Source organism: Pomacea canaliculata, linkage group LG13, assembly GCF_003073045.1.
Source record: "Pomacea canaliculata isolate SZHN2017 linkage group LG13, ASM307304v1, whole genome shotgun sequence".
Taxonomy (NCBI): domain Eukaryota; kingdom Metazoa; phylum Mollusca; class Gastropoda; order Architaenioglossa; family Ampullariidae; genus Pomacea; species Pomacea canaliculata.
This window is the reverse complement of record NC_037602.1, coordinates 1,296,251-1,324,223: the sequence shown is the minus strand read 5'-3', so window position 1 is coordinate 1,324,223 and position 27,973 is coordinate 1,296,251. Positions and strand designations below refer to the sequence as shown.

Genomic DNA, 27,973 nt, shown 5'->3' with positions numbered 1-27,973 from the left:
CACGCTTCTAAAACTTAGAAATATTCTAAGGAAGAGTTTGAAACATATTTAAAAATAATTTCTTTGCCGTTGAAGTTCCTTGCACAACCGCATACTAAAGATTGTGTTGACGTGAACGAACAGCTAAAAAAATAATTAAAAATTGTGTTGTGCAATTTACTTCTATAAAACTGATTATGTAAATAGATTTTAAGGCCTACAAGTAATTAAATTTAGAAATATGCTATACGACTGGCTCCATAAGGTTTTGATAATCAATTTCTGTTTAAAGAAAACTTGCTTAATAAACCTTTCACGCTGCCACTCGACACGTGCATAAATAAGTGGAAACGTGAAATATCAAAAACTTTTATTATAAACATAAATATTGTATGAATAAATAAATTCTTTGTAAGCATTGTTGATATGTATATAAAGATAACATTTACTGATCTTAGTTACAAAGATAAAAATTCAGAAAGGTAATAAAATGTTAATAAAAACACGAACTTGTGCGTTAGAGGTATCAGCAAGACACATTATTCACGTTTAATTTTGTATTTTCTCTTTATTTGCTGCTGTGAAAACATGCTGCATATTGCACAATCTGCCATTCAATATGTTAGTATATGTACCAACTTTCGCCTATAGGTGACACGGAACATTTTGTTTAAAATGTGAAGAAATTTATGTGCTCTGAGTCAGAATGTTTTGTGCACAGACAAGTCAAGTCGCACGTGCGGAGCGGAATGTGAAAGAGCGCGCATTGTGTTATTTCCATCAAGAAAGGTACGTGTAGCAGTGAACCCTTTCTCTAACGTCAGGTAGACATTTATATTTCGATGGCCTGACCAGTTTTGTACATCATAAGTGGAAAACTTTCTTGTGGTTACTGTGACGACGTACGTTTAATTATTTGTAAAAAAAAAAAAAAAAAAAAAAAAAAAAAAAAAAAAAAAGTCAAGGTAACATTTCTTAAAGAAGTTTATTGTTCAAAGAGATGAAGGATGTTTAGCTAGGTACAGTTTTTATTTTTTGGAGGGTGTTGAGGGGGGGGGGTTGTTTGTGTGGCTGAGACGGAAGATAGCCAGAACAACAGATTTGTCAGACAGCCTGAAAGCTTCCGACCCAAGAGTCCCCACACTGTCGTGTTGCGAGTAGGACATCAACCTCCATGAGGCCATGCCTACACTGAGAAGTTGTATGGTGAATAAACTGTCAACCTAAACATGATCTGTTGTGTGAAACATAGAGGATATCAGTTCCACAGAGACAACGTCACGCAAGTGGAAAATCTTCCCACTGTAACGGTCAGTGACATGGGATATGAAAGAACTGTTGTATTAAATATGCATGGTATGTATTTATGCAAAATGTGGGATTATAGTTAAAGAGATTACATTGTCTACATTGTAATTATTGTGGAAATTGTATGAGAAGTTAATAGTTTTAGCAATTAAACAAACCACCGGAGAGAGACTAAGAGTTTTCTGTAATAAAGACATGCAAATATCTGGCTGCATGCATCTCTGATATAAGCATGTTCTCAGGTTCTAGGACATGCACAATCATACGTGCCATCACATTTGTACTGCAACCAGGTTCTAAACAACTGAATGTAGATTGGACACAAATTTTCACTCTCACTCTAGAAATTCTACTATGTTATTTATTCATCGCAGTGCTTAAATATATGATGTAAACTATTTTTATTTATTTGTGTGTGCATATATATATTATATGTATTTCATTACTACATGCCTTAAATATGTCATACCATATAGGGATTATAGAAATAAATGATGTGCATAAAAAATATGCAGTCTTTCAATCCCAAATGATGCATCTGTGGACACATTAAAAACTTGCATGCATGCCAATCATGAATACGTGCATTAATAACATCATCATACTGTCTTCTGTCATTTTCACAAGTACAGGGTGAGCCATTTTGTATTCAATTTATGTTATAATGGGAAGCCCAGTGAGGTATCATAACTGAGTCGACTATGTGGTAAAGCCTACACAGAACAATGGATTCTCTGAAGTCAGTTCAACTTAAAATCAGTTGAATTGGCAAAAATACATTGTGGAAATCTAAACATGAAAAAGTGACACAAAATGTTAGTCGGTCACTTCCATGATATTATATCCATATTTATCAAATATTTGCAACTCTTGCTGAGATGAAGAAAAAATTAGTATTTTAAAGATTATGTATATTCACAGATAAATGTGAGTCAAAATAAACACAATGATTGCAAAATGAGTCAGAAAATGTAATCTCGCAATGAAAACAAAACGTGAGTGAAAATCAAGTTTCGGTGCCTGTGAGAACAGCTTCTGTCTTATTTTCAGCTTAGTAACCAGTCTGCATTTCAATACAAGTATCTAATGCTCGAAGCAAGTCTAGAAACATTAGATGGATCACTGAATTGTCAGCAGTGATTGAGATGACCACAAGATCTGATGGTGGAACTCAAAGGTTGCAGACACAACACGAAGAAAACAGGACCAAGTACAGACACCCACAACCCTCTACCCATTCACCAAGGAAAGCCATAGTTTAAAGCAGTAGAGGAAGACAACAGCCATTAACTGTGGCATGTTAGATAAAATTCTATTCATGTCAGCACCATTCTCCCAGCACCAAAACTCAAGGACAGTTGTTCAAACAAAATGAAATGATCAGAGGCATCAAATGCCACAATTAATCTCAGTGTGGCTTTTTATGAATTTTTGTATCTCTATATCATTTGTGCATCATCCTAAATAAACGTATGAAAAGTATATACTCAGTATGCACTTACATCAAGTGATTTAAACAAAGCTGATTTATTTCCCACTCATGGTAGTGGGTTGGTGACCCCAGTCGTAGTAAGTGTACACAGGAGCAAACTCCAGGACCCCACGAGTATACTGACTGTCACCTTCATCTTTCACATTCACTTTCCCAAGGACACATTCGCTGTATGAGGGTGGCGCTGGTAAAAAAAAATTATTATTAACAATAATAAATTGTGAGTGACTGGTAACCCTGTACACAAAAGTGTACAGATGGTTGAAATATCTCCACAGTAAAGTTGTTCACATAAATATAAAGAAATGTTCAGTCTTCATAGAAAGTTGATCATACATCAAAGATTAACAATTAATCCAAGATGCCAAGTGCACATCAACTGAGATGGATTGTCACTCCAAAGACGACCATTAACAATCAAGAGACGCACCCTGAAGGTGTTGCATGCAGATTTTAGCAAAGCTGTCTGGCTTTGATAGAACTTTAACATCTCTTTGGTGATGATTGATAAGAAAACTAAGAATATGTTACTACCTATGGATGTGTTCATTCAAATTCTATCTATTCCACTAGATCACTCACACACACAGACACACAGCATGAGAAAGAGAAAACCGTGCAGTTCAGAGAAATAAAGGAAAGTATTGTATGTTCTCAGAAACAACATACGCATGTTGGGAATGTTGCTGGGCATCACAGGTTCCCATGGTGCACTGGGATCTAAGGGCTGAGAACTGGCACCAGCATATTGTCCACTTGTAGGTTGATGGAATCCAGATAATGGTTGAAGAGGAGATGGAGCACGAGGAGGAAACTGCTGTACAACTTGACGCAGGGGGATAGTGCCAATGATGATTTCTAGAGGAACTTCCAGGTCCAGTGCAGGCCCAGAAGGGTCAACATTCAGCTTCACAAGTGCAGAATAAAGAAGATGCATTGTGTTGGGATTTTTACCAACAGTAAGCTTAACTCCAGTTCTTCTCATAAAACTCTTCATTGATCTGTTGTATTTGCAACTATTTTGAAAACTTCTAGGATCAAATCACATTTTTCAGTTTGGCTGTGAGAAAAATGTCATACACTGCAATAAGTTCAGTCACCCAGTAAAGGGCATTTTATGGTCAAGACACTGTAATTACCTGCAAAATGTACTTGATGTCAATAATTTTGCATCCTGCAAGATGCGAAGGAGGCAGAGGTGGAAGGACAAACTCTTGGCCCTCCCATGAAAAAGATTGCCCCTCTAAAATAGGACCCTCAACAATTCTGCCAATCTCCTTTGCAGTGGTCTTGCTCTTGGTGGTTGCATGATATACTGTTACCTATAAAAAAATTGAAAAGAAAAATCAACTTCAGACTTCATCACCTTTCGTGGCTTCATAGAATGTGCCTTGTATTATCCATCAGCCACAGAGGGCTTGAAAACAGTTAAGTCCTACAGCTGAAGTCAAACCAAGCAAAAAGCAAGAAATATTGAACAAGTGCTGTAGCATGATGCAGAGTCATATCAAAATAACAGAAAACAAACAGCAGTGTTTTAAACTGTGAAAATAGCTAGTAAATATAAACTTCAGTAACAGAAAGCAAAAAAACACAGCACAAAATATCATCAGCTTCAATTTTGCAATTTTGATATTCTGATTCTGCATTTCTTCTCTTGCTTGGCTCAATGCCAAGTTGTGAAAATGTCTATCCATTTTATAATCTGAGTCGTTGCTTACAAATGGAAATATGTCTACGCATATCCATGCATGGAGGAGAGGAAGGGAAATAACACATGCTTTATTTGAGCAATATTGGATGGATCAAAGAAATACCTACCATTTTCAACTCTATGTAGGACTTATCTATTTTACGTGAACTATTGTTCCTAATATCTGCAAACAGTCTAATGACTTCCCCTGGAACATAACCACGGCGTTCAAGGTGAAATGATGCAGTAATAGGGCCACTTGCAAAACACAAGCAACAAATGGTCTTCTGGTTATAACCATCCACTGGCATCTAAGACAGAACGGTTAAAATCATTATAAAAATAGAAATTGGCACATAAAAATATATCACACATGTTCTAAAATATAGAAGCACACCTTACAACAATTATTACATCGTCGCTACTATGTTTGATTTGTGGATTCAGAGTCCTCATGCTACAAAGGAAAAAATCTTGAATACAAGAATGATGGAAGATAAAACCTCTCAGAATAAGTAAGCTATGCAGTGAGTTAGGTCAGCTGAGAGATTCAGAAACCATCTGACAATATGTGGCGATGTAAATTTTATGACTGGACACAACAAAAAGTGTAATGACAGAATAATTGTAAATTCATTTCTGCTAAACTACCTTCTTTTAGGTAGTATATTACCACATATAATATTAACTACATGTGTTGTTATGCTCATGGTCATAATGAATGAATATGTGTGCATATGCAAGTACATGTAAGCCTGCAATCCCTACAGGCAGTTAACTGATCATACCATAGCACTTGGGTCTGCATTCAAGTCCAAGATGCTAATGATGGAGAAAGGTCGCTTAGTTGTGTGATCAAATTTCCAGGGCTTGTCAATGATACCTTTAACACTGTATCGAACATGACCATCAGATCCTTCAAAGGATGAGGGAAGGTTTGGAGGAAGAACAAAGCAGAAAGGGAAAACAGTTCGTCCAGCTGAAAGTTTTACTGTATCCCTTCCCTGTGCTGGCCCTGTAATGACAAATGAATAATTTGGAACGATGTCAGATGGTCATCTATAGTTTTCCTTAGTCTTTATTCGTAAACATCTGTATATTCAAAGTATAATCTGTTGGGTAACACACAAGGAAAGCAAAACAATTTAATGTCTCTTACAAATTCCAAACAACAGAACCTCTTGTTCAAAATATTTCTCTTTGGCAGAGTAAGATTCTGTGACAGTCTGCTGGTCATCACCAGTTCCTCTTGTTTCAGTTTCTGTCCAATAAACATCTGCTTGGCCCTGAAATTTTAATCTGATACCTGCACACAAAATTTGTTGCTGGTTAACTTTCTGCTAAGCTGTGCATACACATGTTAAAAAATTCTTACATATTAAAGTGTATAATGACAAACATTTTGTAAGGCATTAGCAATACTTTAGAAAATATTTGGTTACAAAATTGATTTTGTAATATGATTTTTAGTAAGGATTTCCTTCAATAGTGGAGTCTGAACATTAAAAGCAATAGCTTATAATTGTCAGTGATTGGGTGTGGCATTCACAACAAATGTGAATGAGAGTGGGGTGAGAGTGGGGGTGGGAATCGGTGTTTCACGCTGAGCCAGCAACGAAGGCTATATCACAAGACAGCCAACCCTGTAAAAAGATGCCCCTTCCAGAGAAACAGCAGCTTGCCATGAGGCATGAGCTGAACCCAGGACAGCCAACCTTCACTGTATTGGTGACAAGCACAAACCGTTGGGCCACTGGACCACACTGGGATAGGGGGAGAGATGGAGATAAAGAAAAGTAGACTGGTTCATAATATACATGCTCCATCACCACACAGTCATTTGTTTACAATATGTATTTTCTATTACCAGTCTTTTGTTCATTATATGCATCTTCTCTATCAAGAGATCCAAGATTCTTTATTCTGTCACCCTCTAAGGGGTATTAAGATATTTTAAAAAATCCATACATATTCACACACATTCATATCTTTATAAATAGTATTTATTATTCATATACACACACTCTCTGGTTGGTTTATGACAAATAATAAAAATAAACCAACATCAGCAACAACAGAAAATAAAAAGGAAAAAAAGTGAAACAAACTAATTCTTTCCATCATGCACTCATTCTTTCCTTCTTCCAACCTCTTTGTGTATACCTGCATACGTAGTCAAGTAAATTAAAGTATATGAACACATGTAAACAAGAGATAAGCATGCTTTTGTTCTCTCTCTCACTGTCCTTCACATTCATTCTGTGTTTTTTACTTTTTCTTTACTCCCAAGGAATACTGTACATATTAAAACACTTTCATGCCAATATGCAAACATTCATTAATAGCATCTTCTACCAAACAATAATTTGTACATAATATGTATCTTTGCCACCAAACAGTCGTTCACCCATAATATCAATCTTTTGCTATCAAACCATCCCGTGCACTGCACATACACATAAAAACTAGTCATCCTTGGCATCAATGTGCTTGTGGCCACTGGGGTGCTAAACATGCACACGTGCACATGTACAGTGGAATAAAAATAGCCATCTAACCTATCTCTTCAAAGGACATCAAAAAGAGCCAAATTCACCATGAAGAAAGACTAACATTAGGATTAGAAAAGGCACCAAAGTAAAGATGAACAAAAGTATATCACCTCTCATTGCCATTTCCTCATTTAGCTCCACAGTACAGTGACCCAGCACATTCTGACCAGCATAGTACACACCCTGGATGTTGCTGAAACTAATCTCAAAGATGTTCAGTTTGCCCATTTTGCTGCAAATAAAAGTAACACTTTTTCTTTTCTGGTACTTCAGTAACTCAGACACTTGAAAAGGCTGACTGGGGTGGGAATGATGGAATAATGGAAGCAGCATCTGACACGTTTTTCCATTCTTATCTTTATATTTTTTCAAAACCATTTCAGCAGCTGGCCAATAAAAGTAATTTTCACTATGATGGTAAAGTTAGCCCTGTATAACCTTTCAGTTGTAGAGAAGGAAAGTGTTAATAACACTGTTATGAAGGCCAACTGTCTTGTGATGGTGGTGCCCTCACAGATGTCTTACCCAGCCTCCTATATAGGAGTTCTAAAGGGTTAAAGTATCCATTCAACTGCTGGAACAACTGGAGCAAGTCAGCTACACAACATATAGGTAATAAACCAGCTAGTACGGCCATATATGGTTCCTATATATTTCTTTGGGGAAAAATTCATAACCGGCTAGTATGCATGCCCCTGTCCCTTGACTGAGATCTTGAACCACTATGTATATGCAACTAATAAATTTAACCCATCTGCATTTTAGTATCACGTTAATCTTGCTTATACATTTTTCCTTGTAAAAATATTGCTTGCACATTTTTATTAATATAAGTTGTAAGCGAATTCTGTACAAATCCTGAGGTGTCGGGTGCGATCCCACTCAACGAAAGGGTGTAGAGGTGGGGATGGGTGGTACAGAGCAGAAGGAAGGGAGAGGTGTACGTGTTGTTACGAACCATTTATATAGTATGTACACCTTAAATTTATACCCGACAGTTATAAGGCTCGTGGCATCGCGTGCTACTCGAATAAGGCATTTATTACTCAAATTCTATGATCACTCAGTAATATCAGACAAAATCTTTATTTGAGTTACTAGCAGACACATTCAGCAGCCACAGCTAGACAACCGATCCACGCACCAACTATGAATGTAGGAGTTCAATTCCGCGGTAAATGGTAGGGGTGATTGTATCATGTGTAATGGGTTCTGATATGACTAAAGCAATTGCGTACATAATTTCTGCAGTCACAAAATCCTAAGAAATGACAATGTTTATGTAACCGCGGAAAACAGTCCAGTACTGTAGCCTGCATGGTCGTTGTATAGAATGTGTACTTCCGTGGGTTAAGGTGGTAAAATAAAAGTATAGTAAGAGTTTTACCTGTGTATGATGATGTCTGTACGCTAGAATTTCGAGAACATAATTATTGAGGTGGTCATTTGCCTATATTTGGAAAAACAGTTTCTTGCCTTGCTCAAAGCTATCACTTAGAAACGTATTTACTCTTTAGCAGACGATTAAACACCCACTCGCGCAGGAATATGAAGCGAAAATAGTCCACTATCCACATCACTTGCAAGCTGTAATAATTTGAACCTAAAAGTTTCATTTGTTTTTCAACTGTTAAATTTAACTTTTTAGTATTTTGTTCTTGTAAGGTTCACTACATTCTCTTTGCATGCCTCGCTTCAACATCGAGTCTTGCTGGGGTGTGAAACTTGGTTTGGAGGGTGGTCTCCTGTATATTACAATTCATTCTCTTGCAGTATGCGATTGTTTGCCTCTACCCTCTTTTGTGGTGTTAGTCTCGGTTTTTACTAGTTCTCGTCTTTTCTTTTTAATGTCTTTTATTGTTGCTTGTGTTGTCTGTTATATGCTGTCTGCTGCAGATGACATGTCAGGGTCAGAACCTGCCTATGTGATGTTTAAGAACTGTGTGTGGGTTTGTGTGTGTCGTGTTCCTTGAATTCTATTCTGTACCTTTACAAAATTAACTTTTTGACAGATTGAAATATTTACATGGAAAATGAGCTAAATACTTAACTTTCTTATTAATTTGTTGAAATTCTTTGTCATACATTAAGCTTTGTCTCCCTAGCAACGGTTTTAAAAGTACTATACTTACAGAGTCTAGTATCAATTGAATGAGTATAAGTGATTGTCATGGTTAGAAGGTAGGATGCTCGTGTTTTATGAAGGGTGTATAAGTGCGCCTAGTACCTGTTGAATAGGCGCCTTATGGATGCTGCTAATGCTGGTATCATTTAACTGGTATGGCTTAATTTAAGCTCACTGTCACAGCTAAAGGCCAATCAATAAGTAAATTACACAACAAGCTGAAGACAACAAACAGCATGCAGATTACATTTATTTTCCACAACTACAAAAATGACTAAATTTTCATTTATTGTGTAAAATCAATACGTAAAAATGTATTTGTAAATATATATTCAAAGAATACAATCAGCAATACATACGTATAAAGAGATGCTTTGCTTATTTATACATTACTTAAAATGATTATAATAATATATTGCTGTCATTTGTTTTCTCGTTCTTTTGTAATCATAAAAATCAACATTAGTAAGAATTTCCACTTTCACAGACATAACCCTCTTTTATAAATATTAGAACAGATGCACCACAAAACCTTAAAACAAATTCAAAACCATGTACGTCTCCCACTGGCCTGAATGTTTGGAAACATTGTCTCATTGACTGAAATCTGAGTCATTAGCAACACCATCTGCTATTCATGTTAAAGAAGAAAGAGCAGCTGAATGAGAGACGTTGAGTGTGCTATCCTGTATTTGGCAACCCAGTCCACCCTGCAGATTCTCAAATGGATCAGATGAACACACTAGACAGCTCATGGGATTAACTTGATACTGCAGGAAGTTTTTAAAGAATGGATCACCATGTGGTCTGGCATTGTCATCCTGGAGAATGATGCCTTGTCCTATGACCTGGAGAGATGGCCTATGGCTAGCTGCATGTTATTCTGTAGCCAATGCCAGTGCTCGGTGCTGGGGTGTTCTGTAGATCACCCCAATTCTCCCCCATGTCAGAATGCCTGTAAACACAGCTGTGATCATGGTCCTTCACTGTAGTATCCTGTTTGTGCTCTTCCTGTCACCTCCAGATGCAGATTCTTCCGTATTGAAAGGACAAGGCAAAGTGGCAGCTAAAATGACTGCCTGGGAAACTGCTAAACCGAAACACTTCTTGTCCCTTGACACCTTCCGAGAGCCACACAGAGAGCCTGTCCAGCTTCATATACCAAGTGTTGTGTTGGGGGCATTGTCACGTCTTGGAGGCATGGTTGAAAAATTGTCTCAAAACAGAATTATCAGTACTAGTCCCTCAAATCTGCCTGATTTGTGGCTTGCATGTCTTCCTTCTAGTTTGATCATTTTTGGCCTATTCCTGTGACTTCCATGAAAGAAATTTTTATTTTGAGCAAATTCATGTTAAAGCAATCAATAAAGGGCCAAAAAAATTTTCAGTAATATTCTGTCACATTTTAACAAATTGGACCAACAAGTAAAAGCGTTTGTGCAGTATATGCTCCAACTAGAAAATATTATGGAAGGCTTTACAACAGTTGAAAAAATAACAAATAACAGGTAGATAATACTCCAACACTTTCTTAATTGTGTTTATGCATATTATCTTCACAGATAAATAATGAGGTAACAATGACTGAATCCATGTACTTGGCTCAGCTCACAAAATTACATTGTTCTCTTAACACGCAAAGTTGGTACAAACTATTGTAATACCACATTAAATCAGATACATCAGCAATATATTTTTCTCTTCTAGCATGGTTAAATAAGATCACTGCCTGATGTAAGCATTATACGGTTATTTTTGGTGCAGTTTTGTGGCTTGAGTATCCATAGAAACCAAATTCTATAAAGGCAATAACAAATCACTAAATATAGTAAGTCTATCCCAGCCTCAACTGGCAGCCAGGCACTGATGCACAATTTTTTCAAAAGCATATACAATGAAAATGTGTCAAACTTTTACAAAAATAACAAATCTTGCTTGAAATTTGCTGCCTCCTCTGTGTAAATTCAAACAATAACATAATAAGAAATGTGTGCGTGTGTGTGCCTAATGATTGTCTTAAAATTATCTTCCTTGCAATACTCCTATCAGATCCTCTGGGTACAATGCAAGTCTAGTGTCACATTCAGAAAACTATTCCATTCCTTGTTAGTGATCCAAGGTACTCTCCTAAATAGACCACTAGATGTTTGGTCTTGATTAGCATATGCCAGCTTACTCTGTGCTGCTTGTGAGAAATGACAGAATATTTCTCTTACAAATGAGGAGTCTTGACTGATTTAGATAAATCGCTCTCTTTCACTTAATTACTCAAACAAACAAACAAACAGAGAACCAATTCTGTAGATGCAGGTACACATAATACTGATAAAAACTAATGACACTGCCTTTTACCCTTTCCATGTGGGCTTTACCTTGAATTAATGTGACTGTAAAGACTATAGCAAAAATAATTTAGACATATACACTTCTTGGCTCTTATATAAGTACAAACAAAATATTACTCAACTTGGCCGGTTTTCTGTGCATTGTTTTGCTCCGTGACTTTAAATGAGATTGTTATAGTTTAAAAATGTGGTTTTAAAAACTTTAGGGAAAAATCAATTCATTTGTTTACTTCCCATTCATTGTGGTGGGCTGGTAGCCCCAGTCATAGTATGTATAGACTGGAGCAAAGTCTAAGGCTCCTCGAGTGTGTTCATTATCGTCCTCCTCTTTCACGTTCACCTTCCCAAAGACACATTCATTATAGGAGGGTGGTGCTGAAAAAAAAAAAGCACAACAAATAAATTAGTTTCCTCTCCACAAAGTCTGCAAAACTGTATAAAGATAGCATTAAGAAGCGCTGATAGGGTAAGAACATACATGAGTATGAGTATTAACAGAAGACAAGGTGAAGGATCTCTGCCACTTATATCATACAAATGCAGCAGTCACTTCATCTAACAGGCTAACAGTGACAAGCCGTCCCTAAATTTGATATGTTGTAGACGTTTTCAGTTAGATTTCAGTAAGGGATTTTCATGTGTCAAACATTGTATTGACTTTTGCTGTGCTGTGGCTACCTTTTTCTTTGCTGCAGATGGACTGGACCTTATACATGACTTTGTAATCCAGTTTATGGCATATTAGGCCATCAGTTTTGTTTTCTGTTTGCAGCAGTGATCTTCAGTCAGCAGGAAATTGTCTTCTGTGTTGCTTAACTTCTATGTTTAATAAGATTCTACCAGGCCATTTCTGATTTATCAAAAGTTTTATCTACAGATTTTATGAACATTCCTTAAGCCTTATGATATACAGTTCAAGTATGCAGCTCATTGAGTGTGACACCTAAAGTTAAGGAAAAGATTGCTCTACCTAAATTAACATTATCATTGTTTAATGCTAAGATTATATATTTTAGATGCTCAGTTTGGAAAGGTCATAAATTTACTCAACAATATTTCCTTCAACAAACGAGTAATTTTCCACTAAGACCACATGAAAATATTTAACTCTAAGTAGTGTAAATTTTCAGTTTGTATATTTACACAAACACACACATAAATCAAGCATTAAATTCTTAAACATCACATACGCAGGTTAGGAATACTGCTGGGTGGTGAGTACGGCATCATCGGCTCAAAAGGAGCAGATGGTGTGGCACCTGTAGGAAGAGGGAATCCAACTGTTGGCTGTGGAGCACGTGGGGGGTATTGTGCAACCACCTGGCGAAGAGGGATGGTGCCAATGAGGATCTCCAGTGGCACTTCAAGATCCAATGATGGGCCAGAGGGGTCAACATTCAGCTTGGATAAAATAGATTGAACATTCATTTAATGTCATTAAATAGATAAATGTTTTATCACATTAATCACATACTGGTGTGTTTACAGGGCAATAATTATCGCGGATCTAATTATGCTCTTGCCTTTTTTCTCCCACACTCCTATCTCTGCATTCGTTCAAGTACTTGTATTGCAAACAGGTGCCTGTTCATATATGTATGTTGTGCTTGTTTGTACTCGACTGTGATGTCTACATCACATTGCCTCTTTTGCCACTGCCTCTGGTCTCTTGTGCAGAACATCGAGCTTGCCTCTGTATGGTGAAATGCGCTATACAAATCCTATTATTATTATTAACAATATTCAAAAAAATTGTAAATTTTGTTACCTGCAGAATGTATTTGATGTCAATAATCCTACATCCTGGAAGGTATGAGGGTGGTAGTGGAGGAAGCACAAATATCTGCCCTTCCCATGAAAAAGAATGACCCTCTTCAATAGGACCTTCCACTACTCTACCAACCTCCTTCACAGACATGCGGCTCTTGGTGGTTGCATGGAATGTTGTTATCTAAGAAAGATTGAAATCATATTATCTGAACTGTCGCCATAGAGCACATCCTATAACCTGCATACTAGATTCACAGTAAAAATTAATTTCATTGATCTTACCTCTTGGTAAATACGAACATGCAATTGTTGGCAAGTACACAACATGCTTAGCCTAATATACCATTTGACTGCTTGTAACTGTACATGCGAGTGAATGTTACTGTACATGTCAGTGTGTTTTGCCAGAATGTTATCACCATCTTTGTCATAGGGAATGAGAGAAGATCTCATTCCCTATTGCCCTCTGTATTTTTTTAAAGTATATCAAGCTTGCCTCTGTGTGGACATGGGCTATATAAATTTCATTATTTAATTATAAGTACTGGAAAATGTGTCTCACCATTCTCAGGTCTACATAAGACTTGTCCATTTTCCGATTACTGTTGTTCCTGATATCAGCATATAATTTAATAGCCTCCCCTGGAACATATCCACGGCGTTCAAGGTGAAACGATGCTGTGATGGGTCCACTGGCACAACACAGACAGCACAAAGTCTTCTGGTTCACACTCTCTACCGGCATCTATTACAGACAGCATCATAGTTAAAACTTTTTAAAATATTATGATGTTGCAGATGTTCATTCATTTATAGACTATTTTCATACTGCCTCTCTTTATTAAAAAGAATCTAAGATTATATGTTAAAAATAACTGTAAATAAAAAAAAACCTGAACAAATAAACTTCCTGGACATAAAAAAAAAAACGTCATGATGGTTTAAGTCTTGATGGGTCATAACTGCAATAACTTGAAAAGAAGATAATTAAAAGTTAAAATTAATAATTAATTATTGCTGAAGACTTACAACTATTAAATCTTACCACAGCATTGGCATCAGCATTCAGGTCAAAAACACTGATGATGGTGAAAGGACGCTTGGTTGTGTGATCAAACCTCCATGGCTTATCAATAATACCTTTCACGCTGTATCGCACATAACCATGTGCACCTTCAAAGGACGATGGAAGGTTTGGAGGAAGGACAAAGCAGAAGGGATAAGTGGTCCGGCCAGCTGCAAGTTTAAATGTGTCACTTCCCTGGCCTGGCCCTGAAATAAAAGAAAAATATTTGTTGAAAGACGTGTTCTGATTACTTCTGCAACTAATAAAACTCTGCTCTCATCTGGCACATCAATGATAATTGCCTCTTTCCCAACCAACAAAGTCAGCTACATTGCAGCTTCTAGAATACTTGCATAGATATATATGTGGAAATGTTATTATTTTTAATTTTAACAATTTTGCAATAAAGAAATTTGAATGCAGGTTCATAAGAAGGCATAGGATGTTTATATCAAAGAAACAAATCAATAGAAATAAATAATCCAGAAACAAAACATAAATGAATATGTAACAGCAAAAGAGATCAGAGCCTGCACATAGATTTATATGCTTATGCCTAGAAATGAAATGAAAATATCTGATTATAAATTCATTGTGACATGTGACAAACAAAGAGAAATTAGTCTAAGTAGTAATGACAGATAAGAACAAACAATATTTTATTTCACTTTTTACACTGTGAGTAATTTTCATTACTATTTTACATTGTTTGGTATATTATTTTTAATAACAGTGCATGTTTACTAATATGTTTACTAAGTAAAATGAATTAATACTGTTTACTTCACATGGATAAACTAGCAGCTAAATAATGTAAAATCTCTTCAGAATTCGAATCATGAGAATCATTTTCACTAAAACTTACAGATCCCAAACAGCAGCACTTCTTGTTCAAAGTATTTTTCTGTGGCTGAGTAATGGACAGTGCGTGTTGTTCGGTTCTTTCCAGATCCTGATGAGTGTTGTTCTGTCCAGTGAACGTATGCCTTGCCCTCGAACTTCAGTCTGATGCCTGTAAATGCAAGTTGCTCGTCATGATATTTCTGTTTATATCCTTTAATCAGAAATGTTAGATGATGAGGAGCTAACAAACCTTTTATCTAACTGCTGTAGTCACACAGCCTATACATGGTTGTTGAATGTTTGCTCTTAATACCTATTAAGTCTCAACTTTAAAATAATACATGAACATATGTGCATACATGTGTGAGTTCGATGTAACGTGCATAAACAGGTTTGTGTACAAGGAATTATAGACAACTATCAAACTGTTACATATGAGAGAGATGGGACATTTATGTGCCTAACTATGCTTGTGTACAATGAATTATAGACAATTATAGTCACCAGGAGGTGCATACAGCTTATCTGTCTCTAAGGAACATATATCTTTCATCTAACCTGGCTGCTTACTCGATCCTTTGTCCACGTAGTAAGTGTAAATCATAAAGGTAAAAAAAATATATATACCTCACCTCTCATTGCCATTTCCTCGTTTAGCTCCACAGTACAGTGACCCTGCACATTTTGACCAGCATAGTACACACCCTGGAAACTGTTGAGTGTAATCTCAAAGATGTTCAGTTTGCCCATTCTGCATAAAACAAAGGAAACTTTTTTCGTATCGTCGTGTTTAAACTTCTCAAATTATACTGTCATAGGTAGGCCTAGAAATCACCTGAATGGAAGATTCACAGCTTTAAACTGTGTAGAACGCGTGGAAGATTTAAAAAATGTATTGAATGCTTCTCGATCCTTACTTCGATGTCAGATGTGCAGCTGGTGGGCACAGCCTTGCTATGTGACTGGGGAAGCCCTGTGTGAGGTATTTGTTAGCTCACCCTTGCACATAGCCGCAAGTTGCGCAATCCCACCGTTAACTCTTGTAACTGCAACTTGCGTAAGCCTAGTTTAGATAAGACGGACCTATTGCGGCAACAATTATAAAACACTGGTTGATTGATATGGTCAGCTAACGACTTCAGAACTCTTTAAATCCATCAGCAGCCCACATCACTGGTGTGTGTGTGCGTGTAATGCTGCAGACCTCGTTTTTACCTCGCGTGGACTTTACTTTTTGTTTTGCGATACTAAGGTACACATACAGGATAGAACACAGTGGGATAGTATGCGATATAGTAGCTTCTGGACACCTCATATATTAATAAACACTTGGCGACGACAACTCGGTAGCCGATCATTTCGCCCCAAAGCAAGTCAACTCGTCCCAGCTATGTCTACTTTGTCCTATGACCAAAGGTCAAATCTTCACAAGCCCAACAGAAACATCTATAACCGATGAAACAAGTAGTTAATGACGTTTAATATTACCAAGAGATTCATTTGTTGTTCGAACAGTATAGATACGCAAATAATATATAGCCTCCACTTTACTTCACAGAAATGGCGGCTTGGCGCATGCAGACAGCGTATCTAACAGTGGCGAATAAACGTGGTTTATCTCTTTAAACAATCGTTTAAGTGGTTTTTGTCTTTAAAAAATCTTTTAAATTAAAATTTTGTCAATAATGTTGATTTATATAGCAAATTTTTCAACATTTTAAAGTGGGTTGGACACTCGACAACAGTGGGGTCGGTGCACTGCTGTAGTAAAATATGTACTTCCAGCCTCTAAATGTTTTTTAAATGGTCTTGGTGACAGCTGTCGGTGACACCAGAGTCTCTGATGACACACAAAAGTCGCATAATCTGTTGTCCATCATTTACAGTCTTAAACAGTTTGCAGGAAAATAATATAAACATTCAGTGCCCAATCAGCTATTAACAGTTTGTAATATTTAGTAAATGTATAATGTTCAATCCAGTATTCACATCTTATGACAGTTGTTAAATGTCGTCACCACTATGTCTGCTTTCTCTGTTGTAACATGTACCTACACAGCCTTGCGTCCAGTTATCTCTTTATGAGGATGTTGTATAAAGGATTCTCATGCAGCATATACTAAGCTCGTGGACTGTATGTTGGCATACATGTATAGTTTATACTGCCTCTTTAGTTACCATTCTTGTATAAGTTCCAGCCCCTGTGGTGACCATGCATCCAAACGTTATGGCCCCTGCAGCGACAAAACACCAACTTCACCAAAGGGAGCTATAAGTTGTCAGTACTGTGATGGAGCTGTCATATTATGACAGTGGACAGATTCCAGAAAAATGTAAGATGCTTGGGTTGGATTCTTTTATTTGGAACCATCTGCTTCTATGTTGCTAGGGAACCCTGTTTATGTTTTAAGGCTACCAACTGAAAGATTTGCCAGCAATGAAGATGCTCTTCTAGGACACTGTTTCCACAGATTAATTTTTTTCTCTTTAGGCAGTCTTTTTGATGTTGACGGAAATGGGTGCTTGACAGATGTGTTGAAAATAAGCAATGTATTGATTTCTTTAATTTTTTTTCTATTGTCACAACAGTTATATAAATGGTTATGCACAATTTAAAATACCATTTATTGCATGGGAAACAATATGTAAAATATATTATCAAAAACTATTTTAAAGAATAACTACAGCACAGCAAAATGAATGTAATACAATATAAAAAAGAGATTATTTCCCAAAAGATATAATTAAAAAATAATTGTAAAATATGTTTCAACTCGCACAAAAATATTATGGCAGAGGTAAATGCTGTTACAAGAACTACAAAAATGCACACAGTTCAACACTTTGTAAATTTTGCCTTGAAATTTTATAAAATAAGAGAAAATTGTTTATTTTTCAAATGACATTGCACTAGAACTTTGACTCAATGATGAAAATGGCACAGAACAAAAGGAATAATCAGGCCTATCATTGTGTTGCCATATTAACTGGCAAGATCTGAGACCGATTATTAAATAAACAACATGAATAATAATGATGAAGTTGATTTTATGGCGCTTAAAACATACTACTGGGACAGCATCAGTTGGATGTGGAATTCTGTTTTCCTTGCAAATAACACTGTATAATACTGATCAACATTGGTAAAAAAGAAAACCCCCAAAAACACATCGTGGTCACTATATAGACATTAACAGTTTTTCTGTCTCCTATCACATATAATAATAAGACTTCATAAAATATTTTTATTTAAATGTAATTCATATATAATAAGGATCACTTAAAGAGCATTGCTCCCAATGAGTCCGTGATTTACAACAACAAACTAGCACTTAATCTCCACATATTACCCAGTTAGGTTTTATAAAGGTTAGCTCTACATAAAACATAATTACAATTCACAGAGGTAGTCATAAAAACCAGTGACATTTAATAAATGTAAATCTTATCACCAAACCATTTCCCCAATATCAAAAAACCAACCATTAGGGACTGCAATGATGCTAACTTATTTTCCAAAAAGCAAAACATGCTATACAAGTGTGTGTGTGTGTGTGCACACCATATACTTTTCTAACAGTATGTGCTATACCCTGTCTTTGTAAAACCAAGCAATAAATAAAAATAATGTGTGCCTTACAACTTTCCTGTCTCCTAGACCCTTTGTGTAAAATCTACGAGTCTTGTTTAAAATCCAGTAAAACTAACAAATCCCTTCTCAAAATAGACTTGATTTCTTCCACTCTATATTGCCTCTGTCATATTAGGGACTAACTAGTTCTGTAGTCTTGATTAGAAACTGCCAGCTCACTTCATGTGAGGAATTACAGAATATTTTTCTAATGGCTAGGGTAAGCTGGTCTTTGTCTCTCTCACACACACATCCTGACCATACATTTACATTCCCTGATTGTAAATAAAACAAAAAAATCATTTAGTACACAATCAAACTACATTCTCAGCTCATTATCTTGCCAACATAACAGATACCCTTATTTATGAGTTCTATATCCTCTATATACACTTTGCCTTGCCCTTGATTATAAGTGGGTGACACTACACTTACGTTAATAAGGGAAAAAAGCAATAGCACATTTTAGATCACAAAAGACATGATTACTGTGACCAGTAAAGAACTTATGCAGCATTTTAAACTTGGTGTGATGTTTGGGAGCAAAAAAAAGTAACATGAATTTAAATTTATGCTTATGTCAAATTGCATTGTTTTCTTTCCAACAGGGCTGTGAGGCCTCCCCCTTCCCCTCCCCAACAACTACAGACACACACAGACTGTAGAATATGATACAAAAAAAAAAAAAAAAAACCACAAATGAAACTAAGCAATTTTTCCTCCACTGTATACTAGTGGTAGGTACATAATACATCCAGTTTCCATAATAAAGCACATAATATTATTTGCATGTTAAATTCTTGCTGCATTGTAAATCTCTTTCAAAATGATTGACACTAACAAACGATATCTTAACATAAGCACAACAATAAATTGTAAACAAAAAAAATGTACAATAAGAAAAAATATCTTGAAAATGTCGAAAGCGGAAATAATTGATGATGAACCCTACCCCCATAAACATCAGATAGGAGATGTGTGGTCTTACTACAAGCAATATGAACAGCATGTATTAAGTTCTACAAAGTGTAGGAAGTTTTAACTTTAAACTGTGTATAACCAGGTAGAAGATTAAGATGGTTAAGATGCAGGCGTTAAGATTCTTCACTTGCTCACTTCCCATTCATTGTGGTGGGTGGGTAGCCCCAGTTATAATATGTGTACATAGGAGCAAAGTCTAGGGCTCCTCGAGTGTGTTCATCATCATCTTCATCTTTTACGTTCACCTTCCCAAAGAAACATTCATTATAGGAGGGTGGTGCTGAAACACAAAAAAGACCAAAATAAATTAGTTTTGCTTCAGCACAGAGTTTACAAACTTGTATAACTATAAACAAGGATAAAGACCAACAGTAATGCAGATGCACACACACAAAAAAACTAACACACTAAGATAGACAATGAAGAAGAAAGATAACTCTGCCATCAAATGTTCCTGAAAATCTTACAGGATAAAATTGGAAGCATTATAGTTAACACTAGGATTATGGATCCTTAGAATGAAATGTTATCTCAAAGTAATCTAACCCATATTAAACTATAAAATCAAAGTATGAAAATATATGCAAAAACTACAGAGAATTGTAAATAGTACACATAAGCATTTAATTTAAGAATTATAGCATAATGAATTACTAAAGTTGTAAAAATATTTATATTTATAAAAATACAAACAAGCATGGATAAATTCATGCAAATACAGAAATTCAAATACAAGTTCACACACATTCTCTAGATAGAACTGTACAAATATTGGGTTCCAATGAATACATACGCAGGTTAGGGATATTGCTGGGTGGTAGGTAGGGCATCTCAGGCTGAAGAGGCACAGATGGTGTGGCACCCACTCCACCTATCCCTCCTACAGTCACAGGGAATCCAACTGGTGGCTGGAATGGCTGTGGGGCACAAGGAGGGCATAATTCAACAGCTTGGCGAAGAGGGATGGTGCCAATAATGATCTCCAGTGGGACTTCCAGATCCAGTGATGGGCCACAAGGGTCAACATTCAGCTTCATGAAACCAGAAACAAACAAATTATTTTTTTTCTCATGCTGGGCTGGTGTTCTTTAAAGGTATAATTCTTGTGGACCAACCCACAGTGGATTCAATACACAGAATTAGGTGAGGTTGATAAAATTTGAATTTAAAGGTCTGATATATTGATAGGTAATGTAAAACTTTTTTCCTAGTCAAGTGTCATTTTCTTCTAATTTATCTAAGATAATTATCTTATTGTTAAATAAGTTAATTTTTCCAAATGATATTCAAAGCAAACATGAAAGCAACTACAAGTACCATACTTGCATGTAAGTGGCTTAATGTTTTAAGCTTTTTTCTCACTAATCCCTAACCATTTAGTCTCCTATCCAAAGAAAACTTTGCAAAAGTGCATTATGTCTTCATTCGGTTTTTCTTTAGAGCGAAAAACTTTCACCCAATTTAAAATAATTTGTAGCAAGTATTATCTGCAAGTCATTAGCTATTTAATCCTCCACCTAACCAGACAGTAATACAAAAATGTAGTTGAGTAGACAGTCGTATTTAAACATACATAGTGTTCTGCAAAAACCTAAACAGCACATATAGATGGAAAAGTAAGATTTTTTTTTCTCAACCAGTATCTTACTCTTCCATCTATTTTTATATGACCACAGTTCCTTTTAATGGATTAAGAAGCTCTTATGAAAATCTTAAAAAAATGAAAAATAAATGAAAAACAAACATGCAAATACTGCACATAAAAGCTCTTTTCTTATCACAATAAGAAGGTCTAGTAAAAATATGGGGTGGTTATATTTACTAAATATGTACATTTTGAAGCAGCTAACATTTAAAATAAACATACCAATAGGACAATGACTCTAACTGAATATTGATCAAACATCATTATTTTGCTCATTTACAACCAAAAATAGCACAAATATATTTTACAGGAATAATTTTATGCCAGTATAGGTCAAAGAATAGAGAAGTTCATAGTTGCTACTTGTAAACATCTCCCTTAAACAAGTGTGGCTATGATATATTGACAACCTGGAAACTTCCTTACCTGGAGAATGTACCTAATATCAATAATTTTGCATCCTGCAAGGTATGATGGGGGAAGTGGGGGAAGCACAAATACCTTCCCCTCCCATGAAAAGGACTGACCCTCTTCAATGGGACCCTCCACTATTCTGCCGATCTCCTTCACATTTGTGCGGGTTTTGGTGGTTGCATGGAAAGTTGTTATCTATAAAGATTTAAATATATATTTTCATCATGTGGCACATAATTCACATAAGCCATTAATCCACAGGAAATTCAGATTTCTATGATCATACATGATAATATGCCACATTAGTCACAGAGGAAATTTTTGATCAACAGGAAAAGTAATGACAATAATATGAAAAACTGTGCTGCTTATTGCTTGAAGTTTAAGAGGGCTACTTAAGGTATAGGAGCAGATACATAAATGATGATTGGACTAACTATTATTTAAGCATCAATATTCCTATAAACACAAACCACACATGAAATACAGCAACATAACACAATATTATGTCATTAATTTTTAAGCCAGACAATATGTCAAGCAGATATTACACCTTTTTGTGAGCACACAGCTTATTTATTTCATGAAATCATAAGAAACTGCATGTCTCACCATTCTCAGGTCTATATAAGACTTTTCCATTTTCCGGTTACTGTTGTTTCTGATATCAGCCAACAGTTTAATAGCCTCCCCTGGAACATAACCACGGCGTTCAAGGTGAAATGCTGCTGTGATGGGTCCACTAGCACAACACAGACAGCATAAAGTCTTCTGGTTCACACCCTCTGCAGGCATCTATCATGTAAAATACCAAAATCACAGCATATACTGAACTAAAAAGAGCCATTGGTAAAATAACAATAATAATAATCATAAATTCATGATTGGTATAGTGCACGCTCATGCTCGTAAGGAGTGTATTGTGCTTGAGATAAGAATGAGACATGGACAACATATAAAGGAACAGAAGGAAGAGTAACAGTACTAATGACTAATAAAAGACAAATCTAGAAAATGCAAAGAGGAATCAGGTAACAAGAACTAAGAGTGTTGTGATTTAACAGAGGAAGACGAGTAGAGAAGTAGCAATAAACGGAAAAGAGGGGGTTGAAAAAAAGAGTAGCATTGTATAATGGAGTAATGCTCAAGGAAGAGGTGCGTTTTTCAGTGCACATTTAAAAGACTTAATGGTGGAGAGGTGGTGGATATGGAAGGGGAGAGAATTACATTGTTTTGCTGCATAGTAACTAAAAATCCTATGACCGTATGTTGTTGTAGTGGTGACAGGAAAAAGTTAGGATATGGTCATCAGACCACATACTTTTAGTCGCTTTCCTTTTTTGCAGAACAGAATCGAATCAGATTATTCTATAATATATTAAAATCAAACAATTGAACTTCACCACCAAAAAAAGTTCCTGAATGATGGCGAGATGACTATTTATTCTGTCTTGACAGCTACTTGTTTAAAAATAAAATGACGAAGAAAATAATCCAAATAGTTTTCTGAGATAAAAAAAATAGACATTTTAAATGTTACCACAGCATTGGCATCTGCATTTAGGTCCAAAATGCCAATGACGGTGAAAGGGCGCTTGAATGTGTAATCAAACTTCCATGGCTTATCAATAATAGCTTTCACAAAGTACCGCACATAACCATGTGCCCCTTCAAAGGATGATGGGAGGTTTGGAGGTAGACCAAAGCAGAATGGAAATGTGGTCCGGCCAGCTGCAAGTTTAATTTTATCACTTCCCTGCTTTGGCCCTGAAATGAGAGAGAAATATTTTTTGAAAGAGCTGAATGGTGCTGAACACTTATGAGACTTCAAAAACCTGTACTTGTCTAGCAAATCTCTACTCCTGCTCTGTACCAACCACCAAATCCGGATGTAGTGTTGTGTCTGCATCATATATGAGAAGGTGTTTATTTCAGATTATTTTATAACAATCTTACAATATACAAACAGAAATACATGTAAATAAAAGGGCAAATTAAAAACCAATTACGATGCAAGACAGTAAGGCTATCGTGAATATGCAAAGTGGACAACTGGTTTGCATTTGCAAATGTGCATGCATCCTATCAAGTGTCATGCCCAGAAGCAGACAGCCAAGTGGTTAAAGAACCAATACCAGACTGGCTTCACACACAATAGCTAATTGTTTGATACCCAAAGTGTGAAGGTAGTTTCCTGATATGACCAGCTGAGTGATAGTACCTGAATAGGCTAGGGAAGGAAAATCAGAGATGGACATGAGTTAAGCACTGCCCTCACAGCAAAGCTAACTCTGATAAAAGTGTGATCCATCACACCTCCCATCCTAATGACCAGAAAGACAGAAAACTACTTTTTTGCCATGACTGGACTATTTTCTTGGTGTTTTGGATCTTCAGTTAAAAATAAATAATAAATGTAATAAAGTATCTTAACAGGTTCAGGTTGCATTAACAATATAAAAAGAATATTTTCTTTCAGTTGTGTAATGGCAAGTAGAGATAGAATAGAAAATATTTTACTGGGCTTTGGTTTACTATAGTAATTTTTAGCCCTGTTTCAAACAATGTTTTTAATTTCATGTAATATGTACAGGTGCATATTTAGGGAGTAGTCACACAATCTATATTTCTTGATTTAAACTTCAAAATTTGTAAAATAAGATGTAGCCAGTGCTGCTTACAGATCCCAAACAGTAACACCTCTTGTTCAAAGTACTTTTCACTAGCCCGGTAATGGCGAATCTCAGTTTTCCGATCATCGCCAGTTCCTGTTGAGTATTCTTCTGTCCAATGAACATATGCCTTGCCCTCAAATTTCAGTCTTATCCCTGGAAATGCAAACATTCAGAAAAAAAAATGTTTATTAAACTCTCTTGTCAACAGTCTTACAAAATTAAGCAAAGACAGACTTTTATATAAGTCACACAGCCTTGCTAATTACTAGTGCTACTAGAAGTTTATTGTTCTAAATTCAACAAGACTACAGTTATAAACTGTTAATATTCTCAAATCACCATTGCTACATAAGTAAGTAAATAAATCTAGATAATTTACCTATCTAATCACATTGCCTTCACTGTTTGAGCTCGTAGAAAGTTTATTAACATCCAATCTATCAAGGCCAGAATTAAAATTTTGTAGAATCATCCAAGAATATTATAGGAGGCAGGCTACTTTTGTGGCCCACTCTGTACTTAAACCAAACAAAAATACCCCAAACAGAATACTTCACCTCTCATTGACATTTTCTCATTTAGTTCCACAGTACAGTGACCCTGCACATTCTGACCAGCATAGAACACACCTTGGAAATTACTGAGTGTAATCTCAAAGATGTTCAGCTTTCCCATTCTGAGGAAAAAATTGGCAAGAAAGTCATGAAATGACTTTGTCATAGCAGAAAGTCAAAAGTTCTGACTTCAAAATGCTCTAAATGCCATGAGATAAAATTGAGATTAAAATTGAAATATTACAGAGAACAAATTACAAAGCACTGGAACAGATAAAAAATACAAGATAAACTGCACATTTCCTCTTAACATACATTAAATTTCAGAGAAAATGCCCCCAGTTTTGAGAATGTTTTGTACAAAGCAACAGCAAAGGTGTGATGTATCTCTACCACTGAACTAAGTAACTTGAAGACATTATAAAGTAGCAGGCAGGTATATATATATATCAGTCAAACCAACATATTTTATGTAGTCCCATCATAATTGTTTCAAATTGCATTTTTTGGTCCTCACTGGCAGGCTTAAGGCGCTTAGAATTCATACAAATAATCAATTCATTAAAACTTTGGCGTCATCCAGATTTCTAAACAACTTGGTTTTGGATTACAGTGCTTATTGGGGTTAGAGTTCAGGCTAGGTTTATCCACTTTCAGGATGCATATTTCTGTGTCAGTGTGTAATGAGCCCTCTCTAAACAAAGCTGAATCTTCATATTAAAATTTGGGTAAATATTTACTGCCCTGGAAGGCAATTCATGAGGGTGATACCTTGTTAGTAAAAAAAATTTCAGTGAATGTGGCTGAAAATTATTGAAACAAATATGATAAGCCAGCATCTGCCACTTACCTCAGAAGTTTTGCTCTGATCAAGACCAAATGTCACTTGTCAAGTAAAGGGCAGAACTATGTCACAGCTGATCAGCACCAACACGTGTTTTAAATGATTGAATACTTTATGACGATGTCAGATTCATGCATACAACACAGCAGGAGCGTGTCTCATAGTGTGATACAGAATGAATTATTTGCATCTCACGGTGTTTATTGATGCGCAGCCCCAAGCTCCGAGCCGACATCCATCAGCACAGCTCAGCAGATGACTCACTGTCAAGTCTCAGATGATGGACAGTATGCTTCATCGATCCAAACAGTGACTAATGGCCAAATAATTCTGCCCAAACTCTAAATCTGTCTGCATATGATGCTACGAGAGGAATAATTTATGTGGCTGCGCTGAAACAGCGTTTAGCATATAGGTCAGGGATAATTATATATAGCGGGAGCGCTCTTTAGGTCAGCAGGTACTGCTGACTGTGCATAGTTCCCTCCATCCCACATCCCTTCCACGCCACGCGTGGTCGCTCGAGCGGCGCGCAGCGCGAGACGTGCAGCAACAGCGGGTGACGTAATACCCAAGCTGCCCTGTGCAGCGGGTGACGTAATACCCAAGCTGCCCTGTGCAAATAGCGGGTGACGTAGTACCCAAGCTGCCCGGTACAAAATGCGGGCGTAAGGCAGCGTCCGCGCCTTTTCTCTCGGTACGAGAACTCGTCCGAACGCTTTCACCCGCGTTTTGAGACTGAGCTAGCGAGAAGTACCTTAGACAGATGGAAAGAATGACCGGTATAGTTGTCGTCGTAGAATAGGATAGGAATGAGGGTTGAAAGTACGTATTTTCTAATGAGAAATAATCCTCTATACATCCGAATGTGCGCGTGCTCACACACCCCTCCAAATCCCGTATGTGAGAGTAGAAGAGGCACTCGTAAAATCCCTGACAGGTCAGTGATGATATTCATCTCTGCTGGATGCATGGCACGGCTCCAATTTTCCCATCACAAACCATCCGAGCGACGCTTTTTTCGGGTCGAACCCACTGTAACACGGGGCCTTTACTGTATATATTATTCATGCACATACATAATGCATATCGCAAAAGAGCAACGGACGCCGAGGCGGCTCCCTGGAGATACATGATCGCCTTTATGTCGGGTAGACCGCCGTAACTTGATTGCATTGTGTATCAACCCTGGTGCTCACTGCATGGCACAAAGAGACGGGAGACCACAGATGTGGTGCTACGACTTGACCGCTGAACAGCTCTCCTCATTTGTTGTTTTTTTTTTTTTTTTTTTTTTTTACTACTTGGATTTGTTGTACTTGTAGACATGTACTATAGTGCCTATACATATATGTGGTTCTCCGACCTGCACTTCTTGACGACGTCGGCATTGTGTTTGACCACAGACGTTTACTTGCCTGTGGCCTTTTATTTTTCCTCTCCTGGTATCAACTCTCTCAACACCGTTAGTCTTCTCTGGCTAACGCAATCACAGTTAAAAATTTTTTTTTTACAAGTCGTCCCTACAATATACTTGACAGTGCCAAACATTCATGTGCTCCATCATTTTAATTACATGTACTGCAATTTCTGCTTTGTGATGATGTGAGCATTCTCTGGACGATTTCATTTACTTTTCTGAATATTGATTTATTCTGCACTAGTCACATGCCTTTCCCATGACCTGTCTCATCGACATCTTAAATTGGTCCACAATATCAACCGGCAGAGGAAGGACCTGGTATTGAGAGCCACAGGAATCTTGTCTGTCTTGTGTTTTTGTGTCTGTAATGCGCGGACAGCCTGGCTTTGGCTGAGATACCTGTATAAAAGCTCACATCATCTCCAACGAGCCGAGGCAAATGTACATCACATACGTAGCTAACTTTGGACAGTATATTGAATATATATGGTCAAAGGCAGGGCCTCCGAGAGCCAGCACCGGCCCCGGGGATTCGACCTCTCCGGGGCCCTTGTAATTGTAATCGTAAATTATTTTCCCAGTATATAGTAATATGCTTACAACTCAATTGTCACTATCTACATTTATTTCAGT

General features: G+C 36.7%; 2 protein-coding genes across 4 annotated transcripts; both read right to left on the bottom strand.

Annotated features, from left to right (window-relative positions):
- Positions 1–944: 944 nt before the first annotated feature.
- LOC112554223 (arrestin domain-containing protein 3-like) lies at positions 945–8,616 on the bottom strand. Of its 3 annotated transcripts, none has more exons than XM_025221900.1 (8): positions 8,412–8,616; positions 7,135–7,223; positions 5,632–5,778; positions 5,261–5,487; positions 4,601–4,783; positions 3,919–4,101; positions 3,449–3,686; positions 945–2,963 (listed from the first exon to the last, which is right to left on the bottom strand). In XM_025221900.1, the coding sequence occupies exons 2-8, from the start codon at positions 7,145–7,147 to the stop codon at positions 2,815–2,817; spliced, it is 1,140 nt and encodes a 379-aa protein (XP_025077685.1). In that variant the 5' UTR covers positions 7,148–7,223; positions 8,412–8,616; the 3' UTR covers positions 945–2,814. The 3 variants fall into 3 exon arrangements, with proteins under 3 accessions (XP_025077685.1, XP_025077683.1, XP_025077684.1); XM_025221898.1 differs by having other exon boundaries at positions 7,135–7,256; positions 8,412–8,615; XM_025221899.1 differs by lacking the exon at positions 8,412–8,616 and adding an exon at positions 7,463–8,377 and having other exon boundaries at positions 7,135–7,256.
- Positions 8,617–9,381: 765 nt separating this feature from the next.
- On the bottom strand, positions 9,382–27,189 carry LOC112554340. The gene is made up of 16 exons (XM_025222080.1): positions 25,924–27,189; positions 25,077–25,195; positions 24,526–24,672; positions 23,385–23,611; positions 22,457–22,639; positions 21,857–22,039; positions 20,579–20,816; positions 19,921–20,065; positions 16,172–16,256; positions 15,806–15,968; positions 15,196–15,342; positions 14,310–14,536; positions 13,827–14,009; positions 13,263–13,445; positions 12,685–12,895; positions 9,382–11,869 (listed from the first exon to the last, which is right to left on the bottom strand). Exons 2-16 carry the CDS (start codon positions 25,192–25,194, stop codon positions 11,721–11,723), a joined length of 2,589 nt encoding a protein of 862 aa, XP_025077865.1. The 5' UTR covers position 25,195; positions 25,924–27,189; the 3' UTR covers positions 9,382–11,720.
- Between the last annotated feature and the right edge of the window lie 784 nt (positions 27,190–27,973).

Bases quoted from the DNA above. Each gene is read 5' to 3' on its own strand.
- LOC112554223 (XM_025221898.1), bottom strand. From the start codon at position 7,252: ATGGGCAAACTGAACATCTTTGAGATTAGTTTCAGCAACATCCAGGGT. The intron at 5,488-5,631 runs GTAAGAGACATT...TTGTCATTACAG, and splicing joins GGTTCTGTTGTTTGGAATTT to GGCCAGCACAGGGAAGGGAT. The intron at 2,964-3,448 runs GTATGTTGTTTC...TTTTTTTACCAG, and splicing joins CAGCAACATTCCCAACATGC to CGCCACCCTCATACAGCGAA.
- LOC112554340 (XM_025222080.1), bottom strand. From the start codon at position 25,194: ATGGGAAAGCTGAACATCTTTGAGATTACACTCAGTAATTTCCAAGGT. The intron at 22,640-23,384 runs GTAACATTTAAA...TTTACATGATAG, and splicing joins ATGCAGATGCCAATGCTGTG to ATGCCTGCAGAGGGTGTGAA. The intron at 12,896-13,262 runs GTAACAAAATTT...ATTTTATCCAAG, and splicing joins ACATCAAATACATTCTGCAG to CTGAATGTTGACCCCTCTGG.